Below are 26,827 nucleotides of genomic sequence, written 5' to 3' on the forward strand. Positions count from 1 at the left end.
TTTCTCATGGCATGGCAAGTATTTATTTGAGAGCTAAAGTCAATCTTCCCCTTGGAAGCCAGCTTTTGAAAACCCAGAGAGCTGGGTGCTACTGAAAATAGTGTCTCTTTGTTCTTTCTTTATCCTCTGTTGGTCCATCCTGACACCTGAGTGTTTTGTCAGGAATGCTCTGGTGTGGCAGCTGACTCACATTAACCAAACACCTGCACTCCTTCAACATGCAGCCATGCTGGGCTGAGAAACTTTGTGCTAATGCCCTTTACCTCTGATGTGCCAACAGCACTGTAACCTGCTGCACTTTGGCAGTGTGTGTGGGTATGAGCTGCTCAGTTCTGTGATGTGGATTTCTGCTACCTCTAGGCCTTGCATTACAAAAGGACCAGCACCCTCTTTTCTTGAACCACCCTTTAAACCAATGCTCAACCTACTTCCCAGAGCTATTTTCAGTGATGCCACTTGGCATGAATGGACAACCCACAAGTCCCACGTGGACCCAAGTCTTTCCCTGCTTGGCAGTTTGGCTATGGGCCATGGCACAAAGCAGTCTGTTGCAAACCCCACCTTCTAAATATACTTTTAACATATTTGTTGCCAGTGGCAGTGCAAGGAGCAGCAGATGGCTGGTCTTGGAGCTGCTGTCAGGATGTGCTGTCTTCCATCCGCTCCTGCCTCTCACTGAAGTACTTCCTCTGCTCCTGTATGGCCTGTACCAGCAAGGACACATTCATCCCTTCCACGCAGGTCAATATTAGTGCCTTTACCACAGGACCCTCACCTGCAAATATAAACAGGAAGTTTCTGTAGCAAGAAAACCAGACAGTGAGCTCAGAGGCAACCAGAGAAGTTCCCTCAGGTACAGTGTGGCCCAGCTGGCCAAATAACCATAGCCTGAATGTGCAGAAGTGGCCACGTGCTTCCACCAGAATAAGCAGCACGCCCAGGAGCAAGTTCATTCCCTGGCTTGCTTCCTCTCTGCCCTGTTGGCTACAAAACTGTGGTGACTGATGCTGCATTCTCCTTGCACCGGGAAACACCAAGCCCGGGACACGTTGATGCTAGTGCTTGCCTTGCAGCATCTGTCTGCTTTGTGGCTGGCTGAAGTTTGGTTTTCCCTGTCTTAAAAAGCATCAGGGATGGGTGTAAGCTCATTTCTGGATGCCTCTGTGCAGATGAGACAAGGACAGAATAAGGCTGGGCTCAGAGAGAGGCTTGATGCTGACTATAACCAACAGAATATTGTTGGCATTCAAATGGGGACAAGTTGCTGCACAAAAGGGGCCAAACCTTGGTGACACAGCCACCATCTCAGCCTGCTCTGCTTCTACCCCTGCAAAATGGGGCCAACTCATTCTTAAGCTGTGATGACCGAACCAAGATGTCTTTCTAAAGGAATTGTGCAGCAGTGGCTTAGTGGGTTACTCACTAGATGCCACATCCAGTGTGGCTTTCCACGTGCCACCAAGGATTTCAGTGGCACAAATGCAAATGCTTGTTATCAGGTGTGGCCAAGACAACATGGGATTTGCTTCACAACCCCAAGGCCCAGCCCAGATCAGCTCACCACACAAAGCACTGAGCAGCTCAGGGCACCCTAGGACAACAGGGTGCTCTGTGTGACAGATCTTGCCCACATTCCCCACGCCCCATGGCTCAGGGCAGGGATATAATTAGAGCCTTTCAAGGATGGCAAAGTCCAACCCTGCCAGCTCACACTGAGGTGCTCAATAAGCCATGTTTGGGGTGAAGACAATGTGATGGCTGGTGGTGATGCTAGAAGGCTTCAGCACAGGTTTCACAAGTTCAGTGCTGCTGTTGAAGTGCTTCTTGTTTCTAACAATATCTATGCCAGAGGACCAGATTTTCACCAAGGGTGGCTCTTCTCATGGTCAGTGGTGAGAGGCAGGGTGCTCCTGTCCTGAATCATATGCTTGTGTGACCAGAGGCAGCCTTATGAGGTGAGCCCTGCCTTGGGCAAGGCTAATCTCAGTGACAATGTGCCTCACCATGCACCCAGAGACCCCCAAAGGAGATGATGAATCACAAGCAGCAGCAAAGAGCAATGGTTCCTGGAGCTTTTACCTTCCCTATGCTCAGTCTCTCCCAGGACCATGTAGCAAGACTCCAGCTGGGCTTGGAATGGCTCCACGAGTGTGGTGTCAACATAGACCTGGTACTGAGCTGAACTGTGCTCAGCAGTGAGAATGACTTTGGAGTGGGCCAGGTCGTAGTAGCATAACCTGGAAACAATTGATTTAGGAAGGTCAACAGTGCAGACATATGACAATTAAAGGGACAGGGCCCAGCCAGAGAAGGCAAGGCCTGGCCTGCAAGGAGAGCTGAGAATCCTTCTCACCTGCCAAATGTCCTCAGTGTCTCCCCCTCTGGCACTGAGCTGTTGATCTCCCATGGGAAGTAATAAACATATGCACTTGATGGCATCTCACACAACAGCTCCCGAGCCTGCAGAAGAGCAAACATTAATGGTTGGACTTGATGATCTTAAAAGGTCTTTTCCAACCTAAACATTCTCTGACGCTATGTCTAGAGCCCCAAAGGTATCTGTTATGCACACACTCCATGTGCTACTTAATGCCTGCCCAGTCCCAGCAGCAACATGTTTTGTGTCTGTCTGGTGCAATTTAACACATGCCATCTGTGGTGTGCACCCCGAGTGTGAGCAGCAGGCCTGGGGTGGCAACCAGCCCCCTGTACTTGAATATTGTGTTAAGTGTTCTCACTAAAAGAAGGGCATCAAGGTGCTGCTGGAGCATGTCCAGAGAAGGGCTGTAAAGCTGGTGAAGGGTCCAGAGTCCTGTGAGGAGTGGCTGAGGCAGCTGGGGTTTGTGTAGCCTGGAAGAGGCTGAGAACTCCTCACTCTCTACAACTCCCTGAAAGGAAGGTGGGGTTAGTCTCTTCTCCTAAGTAACAAGTGATAGGACAGAAGGAAATGGTCTCAAGTTGTGCCAGGAGAGGTTTAGGTTGGGCATCACAAAAAACTCCCTCCCCCAGAGGGTTGTCAAGCTTTGAACAGGCTGCCCAATGCCATGGTGGAGTCACAGTGTGTGGAAGCATTTAAAAGACATGGCTTTAGTGGTGGAGGTGGCTGTGCTGGCTTAATGGTTGGACTTGATGATGGCTGCTCTTCTCCAGCCAAAACCATTCCACGATTCCATGCCCAGCCCCAGGTGCAGCCCATGACACACAACACAGTATTCCAGGCAGCGTTTCTCACAGTTTATTGCACACCCAGCCTCAAGCACAGCCCACTGCATGCACCCCCAAGGCACACGGCAGCCCCAGCTCCGGTAGCTCCCCATGTAAGACACACACAGCCGCAGCCCATCGCAGCCAAGTGTAACGTGCACCGTAAAGCACCGTGCCCTGCGCACCCCCGCACAGCTGCGGCTCCTTGCCCACCCGTTTAAAGCTCCACTGAACCCAGCCCCGACACCGGCTGCGGCCCTTCGCATGCCCGTTTAAAGCTCAGTTGATCGGAGGCCCAGTCATAGCTGCAGCCCGCATGAAGCCTGACTGAACCCAAGCCCGACCCAGCTGCGGCACGTTTAAAACCGATATTAACGGCGATCAGGCCCCGACCGGGCCCTGTTTAAGGCACCACTGAGCGGACGTCCGCCTGCACCCCTTGAACAGTGGCCCCAGCCCGCTGCACCCCCCTCAGAGCCCCCTTTACGGCAGCCGTAGCCCGCTGCACCCCCCTCAGAGCCCCCTCTTACCGGCGCCCCAGCCCCGCCGCTCACCGGCACCGCGAGCAGGCGGCGCGCACGCGGCCGGGCGCGGGGACATGACGTCACGGGGGGCCGGTCCCGGCGGGACGGGGGCCGGGCAGGGCTGGGCGGCCGTGGGGACGGGCCGGGTCGGGGGTGGAAGCGGAGCTGCTGCCGGTGTTGCCGCCGCCGCTGCCGCCATGGCGCTGGTGAACGCGGACCTGCGGAGGGAGCGCGCCGCCGCCACCTTCCAGACCGAGCTCCTCACCCACATCCTGGACGGCGGCGCCGAGCGCACTCGCCGCCGCAAGGAGATCGGTGAGGGAGGGCCCGGCCCGGTGCCCGCCGCCGCGCCGAGGGGGAGAGGGGCGGCACAGCCCGCAGGAGGGGGCTCGAGGGCCCCTGTGAGGGAGGAGGAGGCTTTAGAGAGGGGGACTGAGAGGTGTGAGGAGGGGAGAGTGAAGGAAGGGCAAGAGGAGGGCTCTGGGCAGAGGGAGAGCGGAGTGACGGGACCGGGGAGCCCTAGGCTGAAGGGAGGAGGTTGTGGAGAGAGGGAGGCCCTAGGGCGAGGGGGAAGAAGAGAGAGGAGTGAAGAGACAGGCTGTGTGGAGGAGCTTTTGGGGAGAGGGGACACACCAGGGAGAGGGAGAAGCTGTGAGGAGAGGGTTGGCAGGCGGAGGGGGCTGCCTGAAGGAAGGGATTTCTGCCTGGCGGGATGGAGAGCAGCAGTGTTACATCCTCGATCCTTCTCCCCGTCCCAGCTCTGACAGCTCTCTCTCCTTAGTCCGGAGAGTGCAAGGCAGCTTCCCATGGCCATTTCCCTTGGGCCTTCTCACCTCCCTTTCCTTCCCGGTGGACCCTTGCCCAGCAGTCTAAGTCTGGGCAGCTTCTCACCCACCATTACCAGGATGTGTGAGATTGACAGAATGCTTCCCACCTCCTCTCCCATCCCATGCAGAGCTGGGGCTGTCAGAGGCTGGTGTTGTGCAACTTGTGTGCCAAAGGGGACACAGGAAGTCAGTGACCTCTAGATGCCTTGGCTACCAGCTAGCAGACTGGGAGTAATGCCTGTGTCCTTCTGCAAGGAGTTGTGTGGGGGTCAAAGTTCATGAAGCAGCCTGATCTGTCAGCAGTGATGTCTCTTGAGAGACTTTGAGCTAGTGATTGAGGGAATTAGCCTCCAAGTAAGTCCAGAGTGCTCCAAACTTAAATTATGGTGGGATGGGAGAGTGTCTTGTACCTAGAGTCCTTTCTCCACGAGCTTTGACTTCTTTCTGATTTCTTTAAATCAGAATTTTCTGTTATTTGTACCTTAAGGTGCAGCAAGTAAAACACCAAATCGTTTCTTGCCCGTTGTCTCTCGAGATTTGTGTACACTGAGTCTGTTTTCATTCTCCTCTCTGTCCACAGAGGCCTTAGTTCTTAATGACCCTGACTTCCAGCATGAGGATCTGAACTTCCTGTCCCGTAGTGAACGCTATGAGCAAGCCATCAGGAAGAGCTCTCTGATGGTGATGAAGTTAAGGGAATATGGAATTGCAGATCCAGAGGAGATCTACTGGTTTAAAAGGTACCTAGATGTAGAGTTTGCTTCTTGTACCTACTTTGGCTGTCACCAAATTAGAGTTTGTGCTTTTTGCCTGTCTTTGCTGCCCAAAAGAAGCTAAAGGCCTGTCTTGGCTGCAGTGAAGTTCAGATAAAGCTCTGATTTCCTGAATATTGTGTTTCCTTAGATTGTTTTACTAGAAATGCACCACTAATAATCACCCTTTGTATTATATATGAAGCAAAAAAGTTAAAAAGAAAAATCAATCCTGTACTCTGAATGTTCACTACTTCTTTTTTTTCCCCAAAAGGAATAAAAAGGATTTTTTTTCCCAAAAGGAATATTTTGAATGTGAGTAGAGCAGATGAGGTTGCAGCTTCTAAGGAAATCTCTTAAAGCTGATTACATCACTTGGCACTTAGACCTAATAAAGTTGTTCCTGAAAGTGTTCCAAGATAGCTTATAATTTTTTTCCTTTAGAACTATCTGTCCCTCTAAGCTCCTGGTGCTGTAGTGGTTCCCTTTGACCTAGAGGCTTTTTGTTGTGTCTGACCTTCTGTTTATCTGATAGCATTAACCTTAGCTTAAATTAATAAACATAAACCAGTGTTTTACCTCTGGGTTTTATGCCTTCCAGCTTTTATTCCTTCCAGCCTGCAGGGAGCTTAATTTCTGATTTTGTTTCTCCCCTTAGTTCTTTTAAACTCTTTCTGATCTAATCAAACAAAACTGCTTACCAGAGAGACTGAAGAGCTCTAAGAAATCTGGACATAGTACTAGAGAGGTATTTTCTGGCATGTTAAATCACCAGTAGAGCCACAAGTGCCCTCTGACTGGATTTGTGAGTAAGCTGCCACTCACCTCTGGGCATGAATATTTGGGTTAGTTAATTGAAATCTTTGTCATCTTGTAGTTTTAATTTCAAAGCAATTGATCTGCTCTGACCTGTGTTCTTGTGTAATTTCACAGCATCAGTGGACAGTGATAACAAGAAGAAAGTTCAGTGACTTTGTTAGATTATTCAGGTACTGCATGGTGGAAGTTAATCATTACTTTTTCCTACACAAGGGTTATTGGAGGTGATGTGGAAGTGTCTTTGGTTGTTTTTATGGAGGAGATACAGGGAGGTCTATCCAGATGGCAAATTTCAATGGAGTTTGCTATGTAAATGCTGCTTGTTGGTAGCAGTACACACAATATTTTATGAAATTAGGGCTTTTCTCAATCAGTTAAATGATAGGTTTTAGTTTTGTCTTCCCCTAAACTTACTTGGGAGTCAGCCATTCTTAATTTCCTGGGTGAAAGCTTTGTTTTTCATAGAGGTACCAAATGCCATCTGTACCTTATGGGATATGAATAGTGAGGGGTAAGTAGACACAATTTATGATTCAAAATCAACTTAAGCAGGGAGAAAGGCTTATTTTTTTTCAGAGTCAGTTCACAGAAGCATGGAATGGATAAATTGGAAGGGACCTTAGAGATCATCTCCTTCAAACTCCCTGCCATGGGCAGGGATGCCTCTCCACTAGACTCAGCTGCTCAAGGCCTCATCCAGCCTGGTGTTGAGCACCCCAAGGGAGGAGTCCACAACCTCCCTAGGCAGCCTGTTCCCAAGTTTCACCACCCTTGTGCTGCAGAACTTCTTCCTAAGATCCAGTCTAAACCTACTCTCAGCTTAAAACCATTCCCTCCTGTCCTGCTGCTAGACACCCTTAGGAAAAGTCCCTCTGCTGCCTTCCTGTAGGATCCCTTCAGGTATTGGAAGGAAGCTCTAAGGTCCCTCTAGAGTCTTCTCTTCCAGTGCAGACACTCAGAATTTCCAAGGATAATTGGAATTACTGTAGACTGATTATATTTTTCCAGTGTCTTCTGTAGGAACATGTAGAGGAATGAAGAGCAGCATATGTGCTTTTTACCTTCAGCTGAAGTGTTTGCTTTGAGAAGTGTATACTCTTAATATTATTGATCTCAATTCTTTACTATAATGTCTGGTGTTTGCAAGGGAGGATGCTGGCTTCCTGCTTCTTAAATGGGAGAAATTAAAGGCTTCTTTTTTTTTCTCCCCATCTTTTGATTTGATTTGCATTTTAATGTCTGTCCCAAGTTTCTCACCTGTTGTGTCAAATATTATTTTAAACATGGTGAACTCCACCCAAATTGCAAAATGAAGTTTGTTTCTATTACACCTCCAAACATACTAAGAGGTACTAAGTAGGAGGGACCTTATTTGTGTAAGAACTTAACTTGGAGATCCACAGAATGGTAGGGGTTGGAAGGGACCTCTGGAGGTCATCAGGTTCAATTCCTGATGCCAATGCAGTAGCCAGGTGGGGTTGGTCTCTTCTTCCAGGCAACAAGCAACAGAACAAGGGGACACAGTCTCAAGTTGTGCCAGGGGAGGTATAGGCTGGATGTTAGGAGGAAGTTCTTCACAGAGAGAGTGATTGGCATTGGAATGGGCTGCCCAGGGAGGTGGTGGAGTCACCATCCCTGGAGGTCTTCAATCAAAGCCTGGGTGAGGCATTTAGTGCCATGGTCTAGTTGATTGGATAGGGCTGGGTGCTAGGTTGGACTGGATGATCTTGGAGGTCTCTTCCAACCTGGTTGATTCAGTTCTATTCTAGAGGAGAACACACCCAGGCAGGTTCTGAACATCTCCAGAGGTGGAGAATCTGCTGTCTCTCTGAGCAACTTGTTCCGGTGCTCCATCGCCCTTGAAGTAAAGAAGTTCCTCCTTGTGTTTAGATGAACTTCTTGTGGTCAAGCTTGTGCCTGTTACCTCTTGTCCGGACACTGGGCAACAATGGAAAAAGACTGGTCCTGTCCTCCCTTCAAGTTGTGAGATCTTCCCTCAGTCTTCCCTTTGCCAGCCCCAAGCCCCTCAGCCTTTCTTCCTGAGAGGTGTTCTGGTCTCCTAATATCTTTGTGGCCCTTTGCTGTATCCTCTCCCTGTCCTCCTTGAAATGAGGAGCCCAGAACTGGACTCCAGAGTGGTCTCACCTCTGGGTAGAGCAGAGGGGCAGAAGGACTTCCCTTGATTTGCTGGGCACACTTTTCTTGATGCCAGGATGCCATTGTCCTTCTTGGCACAAGGGCACGTTGCTGACTCATGGTCATCCTGTTGCTCACCAGGGCTCCCAGGTCCTTTTCCCCAGACCTTCTGTCTAGTAGATCAGTTCCCAGCCTGTAGTGAGCTGGGAGAGGGTTGGTTCTCTGGGTGTATGAATTTTTCCACACTGGAAAATGGAATGGATAGAGTGTTGGGATGTGCCTTGAATGAGGTTTACAAAATAGGTGAAGCCCTTGATTCAGCTTTCAAGCTGTATTTATTGTGGTTGGCCACCAGAGTTTTACATGTGGAAGTTTGAGATATTTTGCCAAGAATCCTTCATGCTTTGTGGTTATCCCCAAGCAGCAGGAATAGATTTATGTACTTAGGCAGTTTTGGAGAATTTTAAGCTAGCTGTTTTCCTGTACCAGCAGAGCCTCACTAGGCAGTTGTGTATCGTGACTGAGCAACTTTATAGCTTGCTTTGTGAACAGGCAAGGAGGAAAAACTCTTCCTTCAGCTGCCCTGGAGATATACTTACACACTTGTTCCTGCTGTGACACGCTGAACTCCTCCTTCTTGTTTCCACAAGGGCATTTTCAGACTCCAAAACATAAGAAGAGCTCTGAAATATATTTAGAGGCCATTTTAAGTGCTTCTCATCTAAGTGAGTTCTTCCTATGTTAGTAATGCAGTTGCTGCTGTGACTACAGCTCTTGGAGGCCTGAAAATGCCAACAGTTAAGATCTCTTTTACAATAATTGTTCTGGTGTGTAATGCTTACAGCAGCTCTTTGAAGAGAGCATTCTTGGTTTTAATTCACCTTCAAGTTTAAGTGGTCCTCATTGAGGAAAATGTGATTAAATGAAGTGAAAAGCAGTTGGGAGAAAAAAAAGAAGAGAAGATCCAAGAGCTGCAAGCCAACAGATGATTTCTAGGTGCATAAGCATTGCATGAAATGTATACTTTCCTTCTGAGAATTTGTCTCTACTTCTTATTTTGACACTAATATTAGGACCTGGAGCAGCTGTCAGTAATCCAAGCCAGGAAAACTAGTAGGAGCCCTACTAGTTGCTGCTAAATTGGAGTGGATGAGGCTTGATGGATTGTTTTTGATACAGCTGGAAAAAAAGAAATCATTACCATGGCATTTGTTAACTCTGAAGCCCAGTAAGCACAGGTCAGACATCTGTTCTTTCTCCACTGAGGTGACCATTTATGCTCTTCCCTGAAAAGAACTACTTCAAGAATCACACAAAACTAGGAAAGCTTGATTGCAGATTTTGCTTTAGAGTAAATGACACTATTCTGTGCCCCATTTCTGCAGCTTGAGAATGTCTTTGCAATCATTCATTTAGCTCAAGTCACCAAAAATGTGGGCTTTGCTTCTGTTGTACCCTGCTTATTGGTAGATCTGCTCTCGAAACCCATCTGTCATACACAGCTGCCTTTTACTATGTGGGTGGTGTTGGCTGCAGTGAAATCTGGAAGGATCTACATTCATTGCCAAAGTGGCCTATTGCTACACTTCTTTTTTCTCTAAGTGGATTTGGAGCTGCAGCCCAAATCTTTGCTCACTGATTGTCACAGCAAGTCTGGCTTCAGATCAGTAAGGTGATTGTTAGCCATTGATCAAGTGGATGATGCTGGAGGTAGCTGCTTTCAGTCCTGATGTAGCAAAGTACTCAGCAATTAGACAATGCACCCTTTGAAGAGCAAGGTGTACAAGGAGTGGGAAATGCCAAGTGGGAATGTGGAAACTGGGAGGAGGAGGAGTAAGAGATTGGAGATAAAAGAAGGAAAGAAAATCTCTTGTTCCTTCCTTCACACATAGTATTTTTTCTCTTTGCCCTGTGTCATGAGGAAAACTTAGTTCTCTCAAGGAATCACAGGATGTTAGGGGTTGGAAAGGACCTTGACAGATCATCTAGTCCAACCCCTCTGCCAGAGCAGGATCACCTAGAGCAGGTCACACAGGAACATGCCCAGGTGGATTTTGAATGTCTCCAGAGCAGGAGACTCCACAACCTCTCTGGACAGCCTGTTCTAGTGTTCTCTTGTTGGTATTCAATTGTTGAAAGGCACATTAAGAAAATCCCAAGTCGTTTAATGTGGAGACAAATAGTTTCTGCTGTAAATGCTTGACTTAGAGTCCTGCTCTCAGCTTTGTTAATGCAAGAAGCTTGGAAAACACTGCATTTGTAGTCAGTGAAAATAGTATGGCACAGAGATGTTAAAGTGTCCACTTGGAAAATATCATTCTTCTTACTCCTATCAGAGAAGGTGCTGGTTAAGCATGACATACCTGGCACTTGTGATTAAACTTACTGATAGGCAAAGAAAGTTGCTGATGTGGCCTTTAAGAAGATTTTTTTGGTTGTTTTTCAAAGAAGCAGTGTCTGACCTGATTTTTTTCTGACAGCAAAGCACCTGCTGCACCTTTGTCACAAGTTCTTTCAGTAGCTTCTGAAAACTCACAAAGAAAAGCTCATCCCGAGCTGCACTGAAACAGTGTATTTCAAAGTCAGTCGTTTTTCTTCCTGTAGGTTGGTCCTTTTTGGGCCTAATAGATGCACAGTAGTTACACTGTAGGCAGTGAGGATGTAAAGGGTGCTGCTATTGCTATATAGGCCCTGGCCTAAAAGAGTAAACCACTCAGGAAACCACATGAGTGCTGAGAAATATTCTGCTTTGCTGCTTTTGTAGCATTTTTCAGCCCTTGGTCACCCTGATGACTTTGGCTTTATGAAGATGTGCTGCTGTAGGCAGTAGAATATTTTTTTCTAAGAGACCTCTATTCCAAGACCCCTGGACACTCACTTGCACACACAGCAGCATAATGCACAGTTGACACACAAATCACCAGCATTGGATTGTTTCATTCCAATAGTTTTGCTCCTGGGAAAAAAAAAAACCCAAACCATGGCTCATTGTCTTGCCTGTTTTAAAAAGTGTTCCTTTTAAGATAAGTGTTTTCAACCAAGCAGGTCAGTGAGCTGCAGAAGCTCTGTTCTGTGTGCTTTAACTCTAAAGCTGGGTGAGAGCAGTTTGAACAGGGATCTGGGATTGAATTAACAGTTTCTGCTCCCATAGCACTCATTCCAGGCATGATGTAAAATGCCAATCACAAACACTGCTGTAATATGCCAGACTTCATGATGTGCTCTGCAGATCTGTGCGGGCAACAAACTTCAGTGTTCTCCTCAGGCAGGTATTAATACCCCAAAGTGGAAGGATGGATTTCCCTTGTAGGTGTCTTGGGTAGGTGGGAGAAGCTTTGTGTGTAGGTGTTCATGCAGAGGGATCATTTTTTCCTCCTCTATCCTAGAGTTTGGATGGAATCAACATTTGTGTACAACAGGTGGGAGACAAAAAGCTGTTCAGGTAGCAGCGTTGAGGGGGAAGGTGCTGTCATTTACTACATAGCTTTGACAGTGAGACTTTCTTGCACATTTGTGTTCTGGAGCTTGTTTTAATTAGGAATGTACTTAGCTACTAAATTGATAGAGCTTTCTGTCATGAAATGAGTTTTATTTTGATGAGCATACCTGTAATGTCTGACTTTTCCTTCCATTCCCTCCAGCACTAGCCTGTAATGGTGATTTTAATTTAAGGTGAGATCCTGATCTCAGTGCTGATAGAAGCAGCTACAGGTAATTTAGAGCTCTTCTGATAAGCACTTGATCACCTAAGAAGCCTTTTCCTTTTCAATACTTTTCAATACACAGTGCTTCTTAGGAATAATGGCCCAGTTCTAGGCTACCAGTAGCAGTGGGTTATCTTCCTGGCAAGCCTGAGAGATGGGGGGGAGAAAATAAATTGGTTTTCACATCCTCAGTTTTAAGTTCTCCATGAATCTTTGTAAAATAACATTTTTTCCCAGTTACATAGCAGCAGCTGGATTCATGGAGCAAAGAATATGTCTGAAATAACAGTGTACTGTTTCCTCATTATCATTGTTTCTGATGCCTCCGTATTTGGAGGTTGCTGTGGGACAGAAAAGGTTGACACAAGGCAAGAGTTACAGCTGGGGAAAAGCCTTTCAGGATCGCAGTAACAATGAAACTGAGATCCAGATCCCTCTATTTCTCTCCTGTAGAACATGCTTGGGCAATTTTGTTGAACCTCTCACTCTACACTTCAGCATGTTTACCAAAACCTTAGAGACCCAAACGACTGATGCTCAGAAGGAGAAATGGCTGCCCCTGCTCCGTGAAGTCAAGATAATTGGCACCTACGCCCAAACCGAATTGGGACATGGTTAGTTCCCTTCAGGGATTGATGGGTAACCTCTTTTCTGTAACTCCAGTTTGTATGTTGATGATGCTCCCAGGTAACTCTAAGAAGGAAAAGGTAAAGCAGTTTGGTTAACTGCTGATGTTTCCTGCCTTGTAGCAGATAGCTGCTTCATTTCCCATCCTAACAATCACAGGGTTAGTTTTGGACTTTTCCACAATGCACCTCTTAGCTGATCACTGACTTTGTAGTTGTTTACCTTTGTTTACCTTAGTTGTTCTAAGGCCTGGGAGTCGGAATTTCACTACAACTGGTTGGAGCTTGTCAGCCAGCAGTACTGTGGGGTTTATTTTTGCTCAGATTTGGGGCACGTGTGTCAGAGTTGCATGACTGGGCTTCATAAACAGGTCAGGAGGAGGCATTCAGATGCAGTGCAACAGGGGAAGATTGTGCATTTTTGGTTTTGTAAGTAAGGTATGCTTTGCCCCAAGCGCTTTTCTTTCAGGTGCTACTCCATTGCAGCTGTACAACTTCATGGAAAGAGCTTGGTTTCAAAGAAGGAAAACATCTTATGCCTCCTATTGTTGAAAGTGACTTTGACTTCTTCAAATGGAAGAACATCTGATGGATCAGAAAACAATCTCTCAGCCCAGAACCTGGAATTACAGCTGATAAATACTAACAAGAATAGTTTAACAAAGCAAAGACTCCAGAGCTTGTGCTGGCATCTGAACTTGGAGAGCATGATGTGTGCAGGTCTGAACAGTTGCAGAAGTTGGATGGCAGTGCCAGCTGCCTGGCTGCTTGGTTACAGCTATCCCTGGTAGCTGAAGTGTCGGTAGAAGGTGCACAGAGGGAATCTTGTCATCAGTTCTGCCTGGGAGAGATGGAGTTGAACAAACCCAGCTGAGCTGGAGTTCAACCAGATGGCAATGATAAAGGACTGCTGACCACCTCTGTTTCGTTCACACCAGCTTCTTTGAAATCAGACACATGTCCACACCAAAGTGATTTGTTCCACTTTCTGTTTCATATTAGATCATTGCACTTTCTTGGCTGCTGGTGGTTTGATTTGCCTTTAGTTCTCATGTTCTTTGGTAGGAAAATTAACATTCTAATACTTGATAGAAGTAAGACAGAGGTAGCTTGGTAAAGTAAATACACTTCCTATGATGAATCATTAAAATGCAACCATTTGACATTCCTGCAGGGAATGTTGAATATCTATCTGCTTCATCAGTAAAAAGTTTCTGCAGTATTTGTCACTGATGTTTAGAAACTGCTGATGAGGGAAACAGACTTCTGGATTACTGAGTTCAATCCTGGCTTGGATGTGTAGTTACTCAGTTTTATCTTAGCAAGCACCTGCTTGGTAGCTTGTGTGGATTTAAACCTATTCCATATGAGTAAGTCTCTCAAAAAACAGTAAAGAAAAAGCACAAACAGCACAAGGCTGGAAAGGAAACAGAAAGGTGAAATGAAAATACTACTTGAACTGGTTTATAGCTGTTGCTAGAAAATAAGGATTTTCTTTCAGTCTCTGTCAGCTGTGTCCTTCTCATCCCTACTGAACTCACTTGAAAAGTGATATTCCTGATAACCCATCAGGGTTACCTTCCTGAGCTTGGTCAGTATTCAGTCAGACATCTTAGAAAGCATTTCTGTTGGGTTTATTAGATAGCTGAATTTGTTTGTAGGTGCTTGATAATATCAAGGAACAGAACTACAGTTCTTAGGAAGCTCTAGGGCTATAGCTAGTTCCCATTAATGTTTGGAGGTCACACAAGAGTTCATTCTTCCCACTTGGATAATAAGGCCAGCTGAGTTTGAGCTAAGCTCAGATCAGTGCCCTTCTCATAACACAGGTCTCATTTAAATACCTATCTATACATTCTTATTCAAGACCTATTTCATCCATCAGTGGGCCAGATAAATAACCTTTGCACAGAAGGTACTGATCCTTACTCTATATCCCCATTGTTGCAATATTCAGTTATTAATATTCAAAGTCTTGATGAGCATTTAATTCTTCACATCAAACAATCCAGACCACTTGGTAGTGGTGTTTGACAGAACTTGGAGGAAGGGTAGTTCTAATGAAACATGTTTAATTGGAAAGATTTTGTGCTGGTGATTTACAGGCTGAAAAATGTTGGCTTTCTTGCCAAGTTGTTTATGTTCACCACTTTGACTTGCAGATGCAGAGCACTGTCCTTTTGAGAGAGTTGGAGGGAGCTGAATTGGAATGTAGCTCCCACTGGTTGTGTCTGATCTTTAAAGAAATAATAAAGTGAAGTAATTAGTACAGGCAGAGCTTTAAAAAAGAAAGTTCAATGAAATCAGCTCTAAAATGGGGCTCCTACCAGTTTCTACCCTCAGTCCTTGGAGGAGGGGGGAAAAATGGACTTCACATTTTTGGGTGAAGGCTCACTTCATCTGGCCAGGTTACATCTTCAACAAACTGACCTGGCTAAGCCCAGGGATTCTCTGGTTTCCAGACCACAGTGAAGCTTTGGCCTTGCTTTTGGTTTGGTTTAGTCCTTTTTCAATCCATGGTGCATCAAAAGCACAGGCATGCTACAAAAGCATTTTGTGTCTGATTAGAAAGCAGTGCATTGCAGCATGCTCACCTCAGAGCAAGTGCAATTTCTTACTGCAGAGGCCTGAGGAAAGGACAGTGCTCTGGCTTTCTAAAATGCACTCACCTGATTTACACATGAATCATTTTTTTCTCTTTTTGTCTCTTCCTCAATCTCCACCATGAATCCCCATGCTTGATTCCCATCCCATAACATTCCCTTCACACTCCCATCCCGTAACACTTCTTCACAGCTTTGTTCATCGTGGACGGCCTGAGCCTCTGGACCTTCATCTGGGCATGTTCCTCCCCACCCTTCTCACCCAGGCAACCCCAGAGCAGCAGGATCGCTTCTTCATGCCTGCCTGGAACCTGGACATCATTGGCACTTATGCCCAGACTGAAATGGGCCATGGTACAGTACATTAACTAAATGCTATTTCTGAGTATGGGTTTTGTTGTACAAACAGTTCCCCTGCCTGGAAAAAAAATGGTGTGTGCTTATCTCCTACTGGCTCTTGTGGCTGCAGGGAAAGACAGACTGAGATTTGTCCTAGACCCCTGTACCACATGCTGCTGGGCCTTTTTTTTCCTCTCCTGTATGAGAGTTTGATGTGTGTAGCTCTGTACATGTCCATATTGAATGCTTCTCTCCTGCCATCCAGACCAGTGTAGATCACTGCACATGGCTATGGTGGTCTCAGTTTGATGACATCTGTTCATTTCTGCACTTAGCTTTTTTTCCAGTGTGGTTTCTGCTTTGCTCTACTTAACATGCAATGTGAAGACAAAAGGACAGAGCTTTGAAGTACTGAAAGAGATGCCAAAAAAAAAGAGCTGCTTGTCACCTTGAGACTGAGCTTGGATCAGAGAATGTGTGGATGACTTGGTTCCAGAACTTGTGTTTTGTGGGGGAGCTTTATTTCCCCAGTTGTTAAGCTCAATCCCACATGTTCTTTGTAATTGGGCTGTGAAATGTTTTTATTTCATTCTCTGTCTCAAGTCAACTTTGTTCTTTGTTGCTATTCATTTACTTTCAAGCTCTGAAATGGATTTTGGTATTGTGATTGCAACACTTTTAATCCAGTGGGAGGAAACTGCCTTGGGAAACTTTAATTTTGCCATCTGCAAGTCGCAGATGAGAACTGTTCTCTAAACTGAGCAAGATTCACCCTTGTGCTGGAGTGAAATGTAGAGACTGCATGAAGCATAAAGTAATTGCAAGTCTGTGGAGAATCTCTTGCACTTATTGAGGCTTGAAGAGCCTTTACCAGCAAAGTAAGTCTACATTAAGCTGTCTGTGGAAGCCTCCCATTAACTCCATACCCTGAAAAGATGGTTGCATCAAGGCAATACCTTTTTCCATGCTGAAGTTCTTGTCCAGAGTCTCTGGCTCTGGCAGTCCAGGCTAGCAGGAGTGTTCACAGCTTGTTTAGTTTAAGCAAGGAGACCAGGTGGTTTATTATTATTCACATACATGGGGACAATGCCACTGCTGAGACAGAAGCAAAGAGTTGGGGGCAGAAGACAAAGACTGTTCCTGGACTTGTTACCTTCATCTTTTTGCAGTCCATTCCTCTACCTGCATCAATACTCTGTCCTATGCATGCTGTTACTTGCTGTCTAGGAGCTGCATGGTCTTGTTTGGGAGAAACTGCTCCACCAACCGAGGAGAATGTAGGCCTGATGAGGGAATGAAGAGCTGATGGGCACTGCTTCTTTCATCTTGGGGCTGACAAGTGCATGGGTTTTATTTTGCAATGTGATCAGATTGCAGTTGTAGTGGAACCCAGGTGAGCATGGCTTCGTGGACCTTTTTAACTCAGAATGGGCTTCTTCTGGTGTACAACAGCAAAAAGGTGTCAGGTTGGAGGTCCTTGGAAAACTAGGCTTGGACCACTGGGAAAAAATAACCAAACAACATTTTAGCTGAGGATTGGCTTCAAGTCCCAGAATATGGTCTGACTCCCACTTGTTCTTCCTTAATTGGTTGACATTTAGTCCTTTATATAGCCTAAAAACAAAGTGAAAAATGATACATTACTACTGGAGTTCAGCTTTCCCTTGTCCAGCTCTGTCCTTGTTTCTGCTTTGTGCCTGACTTTCTGCCAAAATGAGGTGTTTGCTTCTTTCCAGGAACTCATCTTCGGGGTCTAGAAACCACAGCTACTTATGACCCTGCTACCCAGGAGTTCATCCTCAACAGCCCCACTGTGACCTCCATTAAGTGGTGGCCAGGTGGACGTAAGTGCATCACTCTCTATCTAAATCTGGAGGATGTCTGGAAAAACTTAAGGAGCTGAAGTCATCTGTGGTGGAGGTGATGACTGAAAGCTGATCCTTTTACATAACAAGCAACAGACTTCTCAGAGCCTAGAAAACTTTGCATTACCTCTGTACTCTGAATTCTCTCTCAGAATCGTTCACCCTGGGTGCATTTGGTGTAATTTTTGATCATTTGGATCAAAATCTTCAGATTTCCTTCAGCTCCACTAGCAGGTTTGCCAAGGACTTGGTGCTCTATAGCCAAGAGAGTTGGATTGGGCAACTTTCATTGACTTGAGCCACAGTGTCTGTCTAGCTGTACAGTTTGGGTGATAACCAGTGTTGTAAATCTAGTTTTCTAATGCACAATGTGACTCAGATCCTGTTTAAGGAAAGAAATTTTTTCTATATGAGTGTGTGCACTGTTGTTTGGGGTTTTTTTTCTGTTCTTCTAACTCCCACTCTTTTTGCAGTTGGAAAAACATCAAACCATGCCATTGTCCTGGCTCAGCTCTACACCCAAGGGCAATGCAAGGGCCTGCATGCCTTCATTGTACCCATACGGCAGCTGGGCACCCATGAACCTTTGCCAGGTAAGCATGAATGGTTTAGGACTTGGGCAACACCTTAGGTCTGTGTCTTGTTAATGTACATGGCTCAGTTCTGCAGCTGTTTGCAGTGGCTAGCTGGAAGTCTCAGGACTAACAGGAGTCTTTCTTATGACTGAACTCCCACCAAATCATCTTTCAGTGTGAAGGTCAGTTTGGGGTTTGATTCTGTCCCAGCGTTTCCCACCTATGCATTTTGAGAGGCAGCATCTTTCTGAAAGGGAAAGGAGGCCTCTTGTCATTGTCCAGCTAGAAGTGAGCTGGGTGATCACAGAACAGAATCATAGAATGGTTTAGGTTGGAAGTGACCTCAAAGATCATCTAGTTCCAACCCTCCATCATAGGCAGGGACACCTTGCACTGGAACAGGTCGCTCAAGGCTTCATCCATCCTAGCCTTGAACACCTTCAGGGAGGGAGCAACCACAACCTCCCTGGACAACCTGTTCCAGTGTTTCACCACTCTCACTGCAAAGAACTTCTTCCTAACATCCAGTTGAAATCTCCCCTCTGCCAGTTTTAAACCCATTACTCCTTGTCCTGTCTTCAGAGATCCCCAGTGACTGGATAGCAGGGCTGCATGTGAATTAGGAAACCCTCCACATTTGATGTCCCCTTTTCCATCAGGGAGAGGAAGGTCCTTGTGAGCTGTCACTCCTAACAATGCTAGGACTTGCCAGAAAACTGGGGGTGGCCTGAACCTCTCAGGTGGTATTGAGTTCCTGTTTCTTAATGCAAGTGGCTTTGTCTCTGACAGGTATCACAGTGGGTGACATTGGGCCAAAATTTGGTTTTGATGAAATAGATAATGGCTACCTGAAAATGGACAACTACAGAATCCCTCGGGAAAACATGCTGATGAAATATGCCCAGGTAAAAGCAGTGCATTTCAGCTTTAGAAACGGACACTTGACACTGGAAATGCTCTTGTCTGGTTGAATTGTGTACCAGCAAGACTGCAGATTGCTGGATGAGCTCAGCTCTTGGGGTTGTGAGCATGTAAAAAGGAGAGAAATTAAAACCCAGCAGGCTGTAATTTGTTATTATTGTTTTTTTTTGGTAGGTTGAACCAGATGGCACCTATGTGAAACCAGTCAGTGACAAGCTGACCTATGGGACCATGGTGTTCATCCGATCCCTCATCGTGGGCGACTCAGCTCGCTTCCTGTCCAGGGCTTGTACCATTGCCATCCGCTACAGCGCGGTGAGACACCAGTCAGAGCTAAAGTCAGGGTGAGTGCAGTGAGGTAGAAGAGCAGCTCAAGTGCTGAAGGGACAATTCCCAAATAGTGGAGGGGAAGAGGGCCTATGGTTGATGTTTACTTTGGCACTTAAGTTTCAAAACATCATTTCATCCCCCAGAAGTTGAGTCACCTTTTGTTTGGGACTGCCAAAACACCTTTGCCCTTCCAGAGGGTTTTGCTTGGATGGTCTTGGATGGTCTGGCTTGATGCAGATGCAGCTTGTGCTGTCCAAGTGGAAGAGCTGCTTAGAGTTGAGTAGGCACTTTTCTAGCTACTGGCATACTAATTCATCTGCAATTTGCTCTAGGGAACCAGAACCCCAGATCTTGGATTATCAGACCCAGCAATACAAACTCTTTCCTCTCCTGGCCACAGCCTATGCTTTTCACTTTGTGGGAGCCTACATAAAAAACACCTACCAACGTATCAGTGGAGACATCAGCGATGGGGATCTGAGTGAGCTGCCAGAGGTACTGTGTCCTCTCTTGGTTCAGTGTAAGGTTTCTTTACGGCATGGGAGGAAAGGCATCTCAAAGCTATCTTGGTTTTCATTTGTGACTCACCTTGTAATTCTTCAGATTCAGAGATCCTGTGCAGGTGACTTTTAGTTCTTTGTTTGAATTATTCATTTAGCAGCTCTTTAGGGGAAAAAAAGGGAGAAATGCACAGAGAGAAAGCTCTACTGTGAATATTTCCAGGAGTGATGATGATGAATCACTTGGAAGCAGTGTTAAGACCAGTATTATGCTTGTCTTGTAGTTCCTTATTGTTCTTCCAAGGCACTAGGATAGAGCTGGTGTGTTGATCAAAGGTATCAGTACTATACTGAGGGCTTCTGGTTGTGAAATGTCAATTCTCAGTTAGGGAGTCTCTCTGAGAACCTAATGTCACAACAGGCAATGGAAAACAGTCTTGTGTATATAATGTGTGGAGACAGAAAGGATGGGACGCAAATCTTAACATGTACAGAGGTTTGAACATAAATAGTCTGGCTCAGGAAAGGGATCTTAGGAGAAAAACAAGACTCTGTGGGACACTGGAATGGTGGTATTGACTCTGTTTATATTCTGGGAGCTGCAGGACTTGGGTATGTCCTAGTGCAAGCTAGGGCTGGAAGATAAAAAACCTAAAGTGCCTCTGCCTTTGTCCATCAGCTCCATGCACTGACAGCAGGGCTGAAGGCATTCACTTCCTGGACTGCCAACGCTGGGATTGAGGAGTGCCGGATGGCATGCGGTGGGCATGGCTACTCTCGCTGCAGTGGCATCCCTGACATCTATGTCACCTTCACCCCATCCTGCACCTACGAGGGAGAAAACACAGTCATGATGCTGCAGACAGCAAGGTATGGTCACTTCTCTCCAGGGACATTCTGGCCTTGGCATTAGGATCTTGGTGTCTAAAGCGATGGGCAGAAGAGTGTCTTGCATCTCCATGAAGCTGCTCTCTTGTGTCTCTTGCCCTGTTTCTGACAGAAAAGTATATGCCTGTGACTGCTCCTCGCTGGTCTGACCCTAGACTCTGTCCACTCCAAACTACTCATGAGTAAGAACTGCTGTTTGTCCTCTCTTGTTTGCAGGTTCCTTGTCAAAAGCTACACCCAGGTTACTTCTGGGCAGCAGGTCACTGGCATGGTGTCCTACCTTAATGACCTCTCCAGGCAACGCATTCAGCCGCAGCATGTGGCTGCTAGGACGGTGACTGTGCGGATCAACGATCCAGCCAGCTTGGTAGAGGCCTACAAAGCACGTGCTGCCCGGTGAGTTCCCACCTGTTGGCCTGAGTCAAGCACCAGTAAGAGTGTGTGCCCGGGGAGGTGGTAGTGATGTGCTGCCCTCTACGTGTTAGATGTGGTTTGCAAAGCTTTGCTCCATCTGTGGCTTTCAGGAAGTGACACACTTTGTGCTTTGCGGTTACAAGAGGCTGATTCAAACCCACACGTAGCATCATGTCTCTCAAATCAGTTTGAAGTAGCTTTTTCTTGCCTAAAAGTATAATCAGAGCATACAAATGCCAACAATGTTGAAACTTCTCAGAGATCTATCTGAAGAGAAACAATCCTGGCATTAAAGCCTGTTGTGAAGGAAATGTGAGGGTAGAATAAATGCTTATGTGTGAGTCAGCACTCACATGTCATGCTGTCAGATGCCATCTACCCCTCTGTAGCTGTGCTCTAGCTGCAGCAGTGAGGGTCTGAAGGAGTTGTAAGCTGCTCACTCCAGGCATTGCAATCACAGAATCACAGAACATTTGAGGCTGGAAGGGACTTCTAGAGATTGAGTATCAATTCCCCTGCCAAAAGCAGTATCCCCATGGGTAGTCCACACAGGAATGCATCCAGGCAGGTTTTAAAAGTCTCCAGAGAAGGAGACTTGAGAACCTCTCTGGGCAGCCCGTTCCAGTGCTCTGTCACCCTCACTGTAATGAAGTTTCTCCTCGTGTGGAGGTGAAACCACCTGTGTTCAGATTTGTGGCACCTGAGCTCTAAGTTCTTGTGTGTTAGAATCAAGTTCATGTGAATTCAGCGTGCGTAATCTTGTTCACACAGTGTTACTGTGTAATCCCCTTTCCTTCCTTTTATGAAACAGTCTTGTAGAAGCTGCAGCAAAGAATTTGCAAGCTGAACTGAACCACAGAAAGAGCAAGGAGGAAGCCTGGAACAGAACTTCTGTTGACCTGGTGCGAGCATCTGAGGTCAGTGATGCTCCCGATAAAGACAAACGGTCTAAGGAGCTTCTTCTCTCTGGATGAACCTGATTCACCTGCCTTCCATCTCTTGTAGGCACACTGTCACTACGTGGTAGTGAAGCTTTTCACAGCAAAGCTGTCTGAGGTCAGCAATGCAGCTGTCCGTGCTGTCCTGACTGAGCTGTGCCTCCTGTACGTGCTGTATGGCATCAGTAAGAACACGGGGGACTTCCTGCAGGTTGGTGTCGTGCTTCAGCACTTTCCACCTCTAGAGCCAGAGCCATTGTTTGCAAAGATGATACATGCAGAGCTGCACAGAGAGAAGGTGTAAGGTCTTGCCTGTTGAATTCCAGAAGGTGTTAGCAGTACAAGGCCGACGGGAAGCTTTTATCAGGTTGCTTCTGTGGTCTGCCAGAAGCAGAGTTGGATGCTAAATGGTAACATAGGATCTGTCAAGGCTAGCTTAAAAGCTGTCCAGTTGGTGACCAAGTCTTGTATGTTAAAAAACAAGTAGCTAATAAAGGAGATGTCAGTTAGATGTGCTCTGAGAGCTGTGTGCATTTGCAAATCAGAGCACAGAACGGGGGGATATTGTACCCCAAACCTCAGCCCGTCCTTCAGTGAATGGATTTAAAGGCAGTACTTTCTGCTCTACAATCCTTCTGTTTGGGACTTTTTTTGTGCAGCAGTGCTTTTATGTAGTCTTCAGGCAGATGTGGTGTGTCTTGTGTACCCATTTTCCTCTTTGCTGCTTACCAAAAGATTCCCTGAAACCGGGAAGAGTTTAACATACACATATGGACATCCTCCCAGGAAACTTGCTCCTGAAGTTAACCTACAGGCACTCTAAAGACTTGAGCCACCAATCAAAGATTAAATAGCTAGGCACTATGGTAGGCTGTGCTGGGCATCTCTTGTTGCTTGTACACCGTGGCATGTTGGCAACTAAAAGACCTCCTAGTATTTTATGCAGCTCTGCATTTTCAGGGGTGAGGGGAGGCTGACCTGTGTTAGACCTACTGGGGAGGGGAAGGTTCTTGCCACTTGCATACTCTCCTGACCACCTCTTCCATTTTGCCAGGTGGGTATTCTGACTGATGCCCAGATTACTCAAGTGAACCAGCGTGTCAAGGAGCTCTTGGCCATAATCCGTCCCAACGCAGTGGCACTTGTAGACTCCTTTGACTTCCATGATGTTCACCTGGGGTCTGTGCTTGGCCGCTACGATGGCAACGTCTACGAGAACATGTTTGAGTGGGCAAAGAAATCCCCACTCAACAAGACAGAGGTAAGGAAACCTTTATTTCTTCATCTTTAGGGCATGCATGGCCAGAGAAATAACCCACTTCAGGGGGTCTTAGTTTTGATCCACTGATCATAAAATACTTTAGGTTGGAAGGGACCTTTAAAGACCGTCTAGTCTCATCCCCCTGCAGTGAGCAGGGACATCTTGGGGGTTGCACTAAATGACTTTCAGAGGTCACTTCCAGCCCAAACCATTCTGTGATCTTCAACTAGATCAGCCTGCTCAGAACTCCATTCAACCCGACCACCTGGAGTGTTTCCACCTATGTTAGTATTTTACCATCCACACTGTAAAAAAATCTCTTCCTTGAATCTAGTCTAAATCTCCTTCTTTTAGTTTCAAACCATCAGCTCTTATCCTGTCACAGCAGGCCCTGCTCTAAAGTCTGTCCCCAGCTTTCTGATCAGCCCCTTTATGTACTGAAAGGCTGTCATAAGGTCTCCCCAGAGCCTTCTCCAGGCTGATCAGCCCCAAATCTCAGCCCATCCTCATAAGTGATGACATCACTAGTGATAATGGACCAAAACTGCTCCTGCTGCTCTGCTTTCAACATTGAACAGCTGCTTTCTTCAGTTGTTCACCCACATGTACCTCATGCCTCCCTCTGGGATACTTTTGAGTTTCTCAGTTGAGGGAGGAAATACTACTCCCTCTAGATAGGAAAAGGGGAAAAAATCTCATTGCTCTTAGAGGAAATTATCACTTGCTGTAAATTCTGCTTAGTGGCAGTGTCTGTGAAACCCTGACCTGCTTGCTTTCGGTGCCTTCAGGCAGTGGTAGTGACTGCTGAAGAAAATAAACTGTTCCCACCTAGTACTTAAATGCCAGGTGCTACACATTTTTGCCCTATGGCTGTTAGCTACAGCTGAGCTAATAAAAGAAACTGATCTGGGAAGAGTCAGTCTCTCTCTTCCATTGGCCAAACCAGACCCGTCTGAGTGGCCTGACTGCCTGTGTTTGACTTGGACAGGTTATCTCCTACAAGGGGTTGCCAGCAGCTGTGATTGTAGTTCAGTCCCACCAGAACTTGCTCCAGTTCAGGTGCTTCTGATGTCAGTAGGGCTTAAGAGCTTCATTACAATCCCTTCAAGAGACCTCTGCCAGTTTATTTGGGGGTTTTGAGTTAAAATGCCAAAGAATTCTCTGCATGGATATAAAATGCCTCACATTTTCTTCTCTTTCAAGAAAGGCAGTGAGGAAGGCAGTTTTTTGGCTTATATTGTCATCCTTTTTTTTTGTCACATAGCCACTCAAATCCAGCACTTAGCTGGCTGTTCTTAAATCCCCCAAAGTGCCTCTGATCCAGATTTCCTCAGTGTAAAAACACACTGCAAGAGATGTGAGGAGCTAAAACTGTCCTAAATCTCAGGCCTGGCCTTGCTGTTAACCACTGTCTTGTCCTCTTGCAGGTCCACCAATCTTTCCACAAACACCTGAAGCCAGTGCAATCCAAGCTGTGAAATCTGCTGGGTTTTGGTGGTTTTCTTCCCCCCCCACCCCTCTTCAAACTGCACATTTTTTTCCTGACAGGAATACTTAGGTGTTTGTGTCCTACCTTCAAGCACCTAAATCAAACCTTTTCAAATCCTGGTAGTTATAGGACAGTGAATAAATTGTAGCCTTTCTTTCCACTTTTGAGAATCAAGAAGGTGTTTGGGGAGAGAGTGTAGGAATGGATGCCTGCTTTTAAAGTGCAATTATAATGGGAAAGATTTAACCTTCTAAGAATCTGGGAAAGCTTTATGGATCCATATAAAGATTGCTTTTGTGAAGCTGCTAACTAGAGAGGAGTTACTGATGACTGGAAGTGTAGCAGGATTTTTTTTACTACTACAAAGTAGTTCACAGCCCTCAGGTGATATCTTCTAACAAGCAGTTATGTCCTCCCCCCAAAAAAAAAGAAGCATCAATATCATGGCTTGAGTTTTGACTTTTAAGCTGAGCACTTCTTGCTTGGCCCAATATTTGTGTTGTCTAAAGCCTCCTGCACATGAAACTGCATGTGGCACCACTTCCCTGCTGCAGCTGGGAAGTCAATACTCGTCCTTTCTTGGAGCTCTGCTTCCTTCACCTTTCCAGAAGCCATCTTCACCTTTTCCAATACATCCTTCCTTCACTGCCCTGCAAAACCACCTCCTGCCCGTGTGCCATCTCCATCAGTGGCACCTTCTCTTTGTTAAGAAGAAGTCAAAGGAGAAGATAGTGATGCTGCTCTGAGGAAAACAGACAAACAAAAACCAGCTGGGTGCTGATAGGAGATGTTCTGCCCTGCTTTTTAACTGTTAGTACTTTTGTAGCACTATCTCAAAGCACTTTACAAATGTTAATTGTGGTGATTTGATGTGAGAGAAGCCACCAACAGCAAATTCGACCTGGAAAGAAGCCAGTATTGGAGGGCAGAAATGGCTTGACCCCAAGGTCCTTGGCTGTCCTGATTGTTCTGGGATGTTCTTCTGGTTTTTCAAAGGCATTCTTCAAGAGAACGACAATCCTGAGGGAAGTGTCCAGATTGTTTCCTACCCATGCATTTCCAAGGAGCTTTCTCTGATTTGCTTAATTTAGGTTTGTGGTTTTTGGTTGTTTTTCTTCATGTTGACCTAGGACTTGCCCAACACTGCCTGGATTTAAGGAGTGAAAGATTTACCTTTCTAACAGAACCTCCTCATTCCTAATGAAATCAGCGCAACTGCAACTAAACGAAATCATTGCTGCTTTTCAACACGGATAACTCTGGCTAGTAACAATAAAACCTCTCTCCACAGCAGATAAGAGCAACTTTGAGCTTAAAATGGTATAAAAACATTCATCACAAACCCAAATCCTGCGGTTCTGAGAAGCTTGTTCTCTAACAGCTTTGGTACTGCTCTCATTTTGGATCAGTTTTCATGGAGGAGTTGCTTTTTTTTTCTGGCACTAACAATGATCAGATGCAATGTTTGGCTCCACGTGCAGTAGCTGAACAGAAAGAAATGTTTAATTTGAAATAAAATCATCAAACTTGCCTTGTGCCTGCTGCATCTTTCACGTGGAAGGAACCACTGCTGTTCAGGACACCAAAGGAGGTGGAGGGTTTTGCCTTCTGCATCTTCAGTCGAGCAGACTGCTGACCTGAGGGAGGGGTGATGGAGGAGCATGGTCAGGAGATGTTAATGAGTATGAGCTAATTATGTATGAATTTAATAAACTACAAAAGTGTGTTTTCAGACACAATCTCTTCCTTTTTTGCATTGCCCTCAGTGGATCTCCTTTAAAGTAACAGGCAAAGTGGAATGAAGTTCCAGAGGCCTTCAGTTAGTTGGATATTCTCTCTCTTAGCTCTAGTCAGACCTTTCTGGCTTTGCTGGGCAGTGAAGCCCTGACCACCACCTCTCTTCTGCTGCTGAAGGAGGAAAACTGAAACCAGCAGAGAGCAGAGCTGTCTTGTCACAGTGTGCAGCGTCACCCTGGCTCCAAGGCCTGCAAGAGCTGTCAACAGCAAGGACTTGGCCGCAGCGTTGGGCAGCAGAAGCTTAAATTCACATAAGCTTGCCCTTTTTAATGGTTTGCCTCTGGTTGTTTGGAGGAGGTGGTGATGGAATGGCAC

General features: G+C 46.1%; 2 protein-coding genes across 3 annotated transcripts; one reads left to right on the forward strand and one right to left on the reverse strand.

Annotated features, from left to right (window-relative positions):
- On the reverse strand, window positions 1-3,826 carry TEN1 (TEN1 subunit of CST complex). Its single transcript, XM_064150997.1, has 4 exons — window positions 3,735-3,826; window positions 2,354-2,460; window positions 2,080-2,237; window positions 1-775 (listed from the first exon to the last, which is right to left on the reverse strand). Exons 2-4 carry the CDS (start codon window positions 2,437-2,439, stop codon window positions 639-641), a joined length of 381 nt encoding a protein of 126 aa, XP_064007067.1. The 5' UTR covers window positions 2,440-2,460; window positions 3,735-3,826; the 3' UTR covers window positions 1-638.
- Window positions 3,827-3,842: 16 nt separating this feature from the next.
- Window positions 3,843-26,454, forward strand: ACOX1 (acyl-CoA oxidase 1). Of its 2 annotated transcripts, none has more exons than XM_064150996.1 (14): window positions 3,843-4,043; window positions 5,136-5,295; window positions 12,420-12,580; window positions 17,271-17,378; window positions 17,873-17,992; window positions 18,764-18,879; window positions 19,070-19,239; window positions 19,558-19,720; window positions 20,405-20,595; window positions 20,830-21,009; window positions 21,839-21,944; window positions 22,033-22,176; window positions 23,020-23,226; window positions 24,654-26,454. In XM_064150996.1, exons 1-14 carry the CDS (start codon window positions 3,926-3,928, stop codon window positions 24,702-24,704), a joined length of 1,995 nt encoding a protein of 664 aa, XP_064007066.1. In that variant the 5' UTR covers window positions 3,843-3,925; the 3' UTR covers window positions 24,705-26,454. The 2 variants fall into 2 exon arrangements, with proteins under 2 accessions (XP_064007066.1, XP_064007065.1); XM_064150995.1 differs by lacking the exon at window positions 12,420-12,580 and adding an exon at window positions 15,389-15,549.
- Window positions 26,455-26,827: the final 373 nt, after the last annotated feature.

Source organism: Pogoniulus pusillus, chromosome 11 (assembly GCF_015220805.1).
Source record: "Pogoniulus pusillus isolate bPogPus1 chromosome 11, bPogPus1.pri, whole genome shotgun sequence".
NCBI lineage: Eukaryota > Metazoa > Chordata > Aves > Piciformes > Lybiidae > Pogoniulus > Pogoniulus pusillus.

Bases quoted from the DNA above. Each gene is read 5' to 3' on its own strand.
- TEN1 (XM_064150997.1), bottom strand. From the start codon at position 2,439: ATGCCATCAAGTGCATATGTTTATTACTTCCCATGGGAGATCAACAGC. The intron at 2,238-2,353 runs GTGAGAAGGATT...AATTGTTTCCAG, and splicing joins ACACTGAGGACATTTGGCAG to GTTATGCTACTACGACCTGG. The intron at 776-2,079 runs GTAAAAGCTCCA...TTATATTTGCAG, and splicing joins AGAGACTGAGCATAGGGAAG to GTGAGGGTCCTGTGGTAAAG.
- ACOX1 (XM_064150996.1), top strand. From the start codon at position 3,926: ATGGCGCTGGTGAACGCGGACCTGCGGAGGGAGCGCGCCGCCGCCACC. The intron at 12,581-17,270 runs GTTAGTTCCCTT...GCTTCTTTCCAG, and splicing joins CCAAACCGAATTGGGACATG to GAACTCATCTTCGGGGTCTA. The intron at 22,177-23,019 runs GTTGGTGTCGTG...CCATTTTGCCAG, and splicing joins ACACGGGGGACTTCCTGCAG to GTGGGTATTCTGACTGATGC.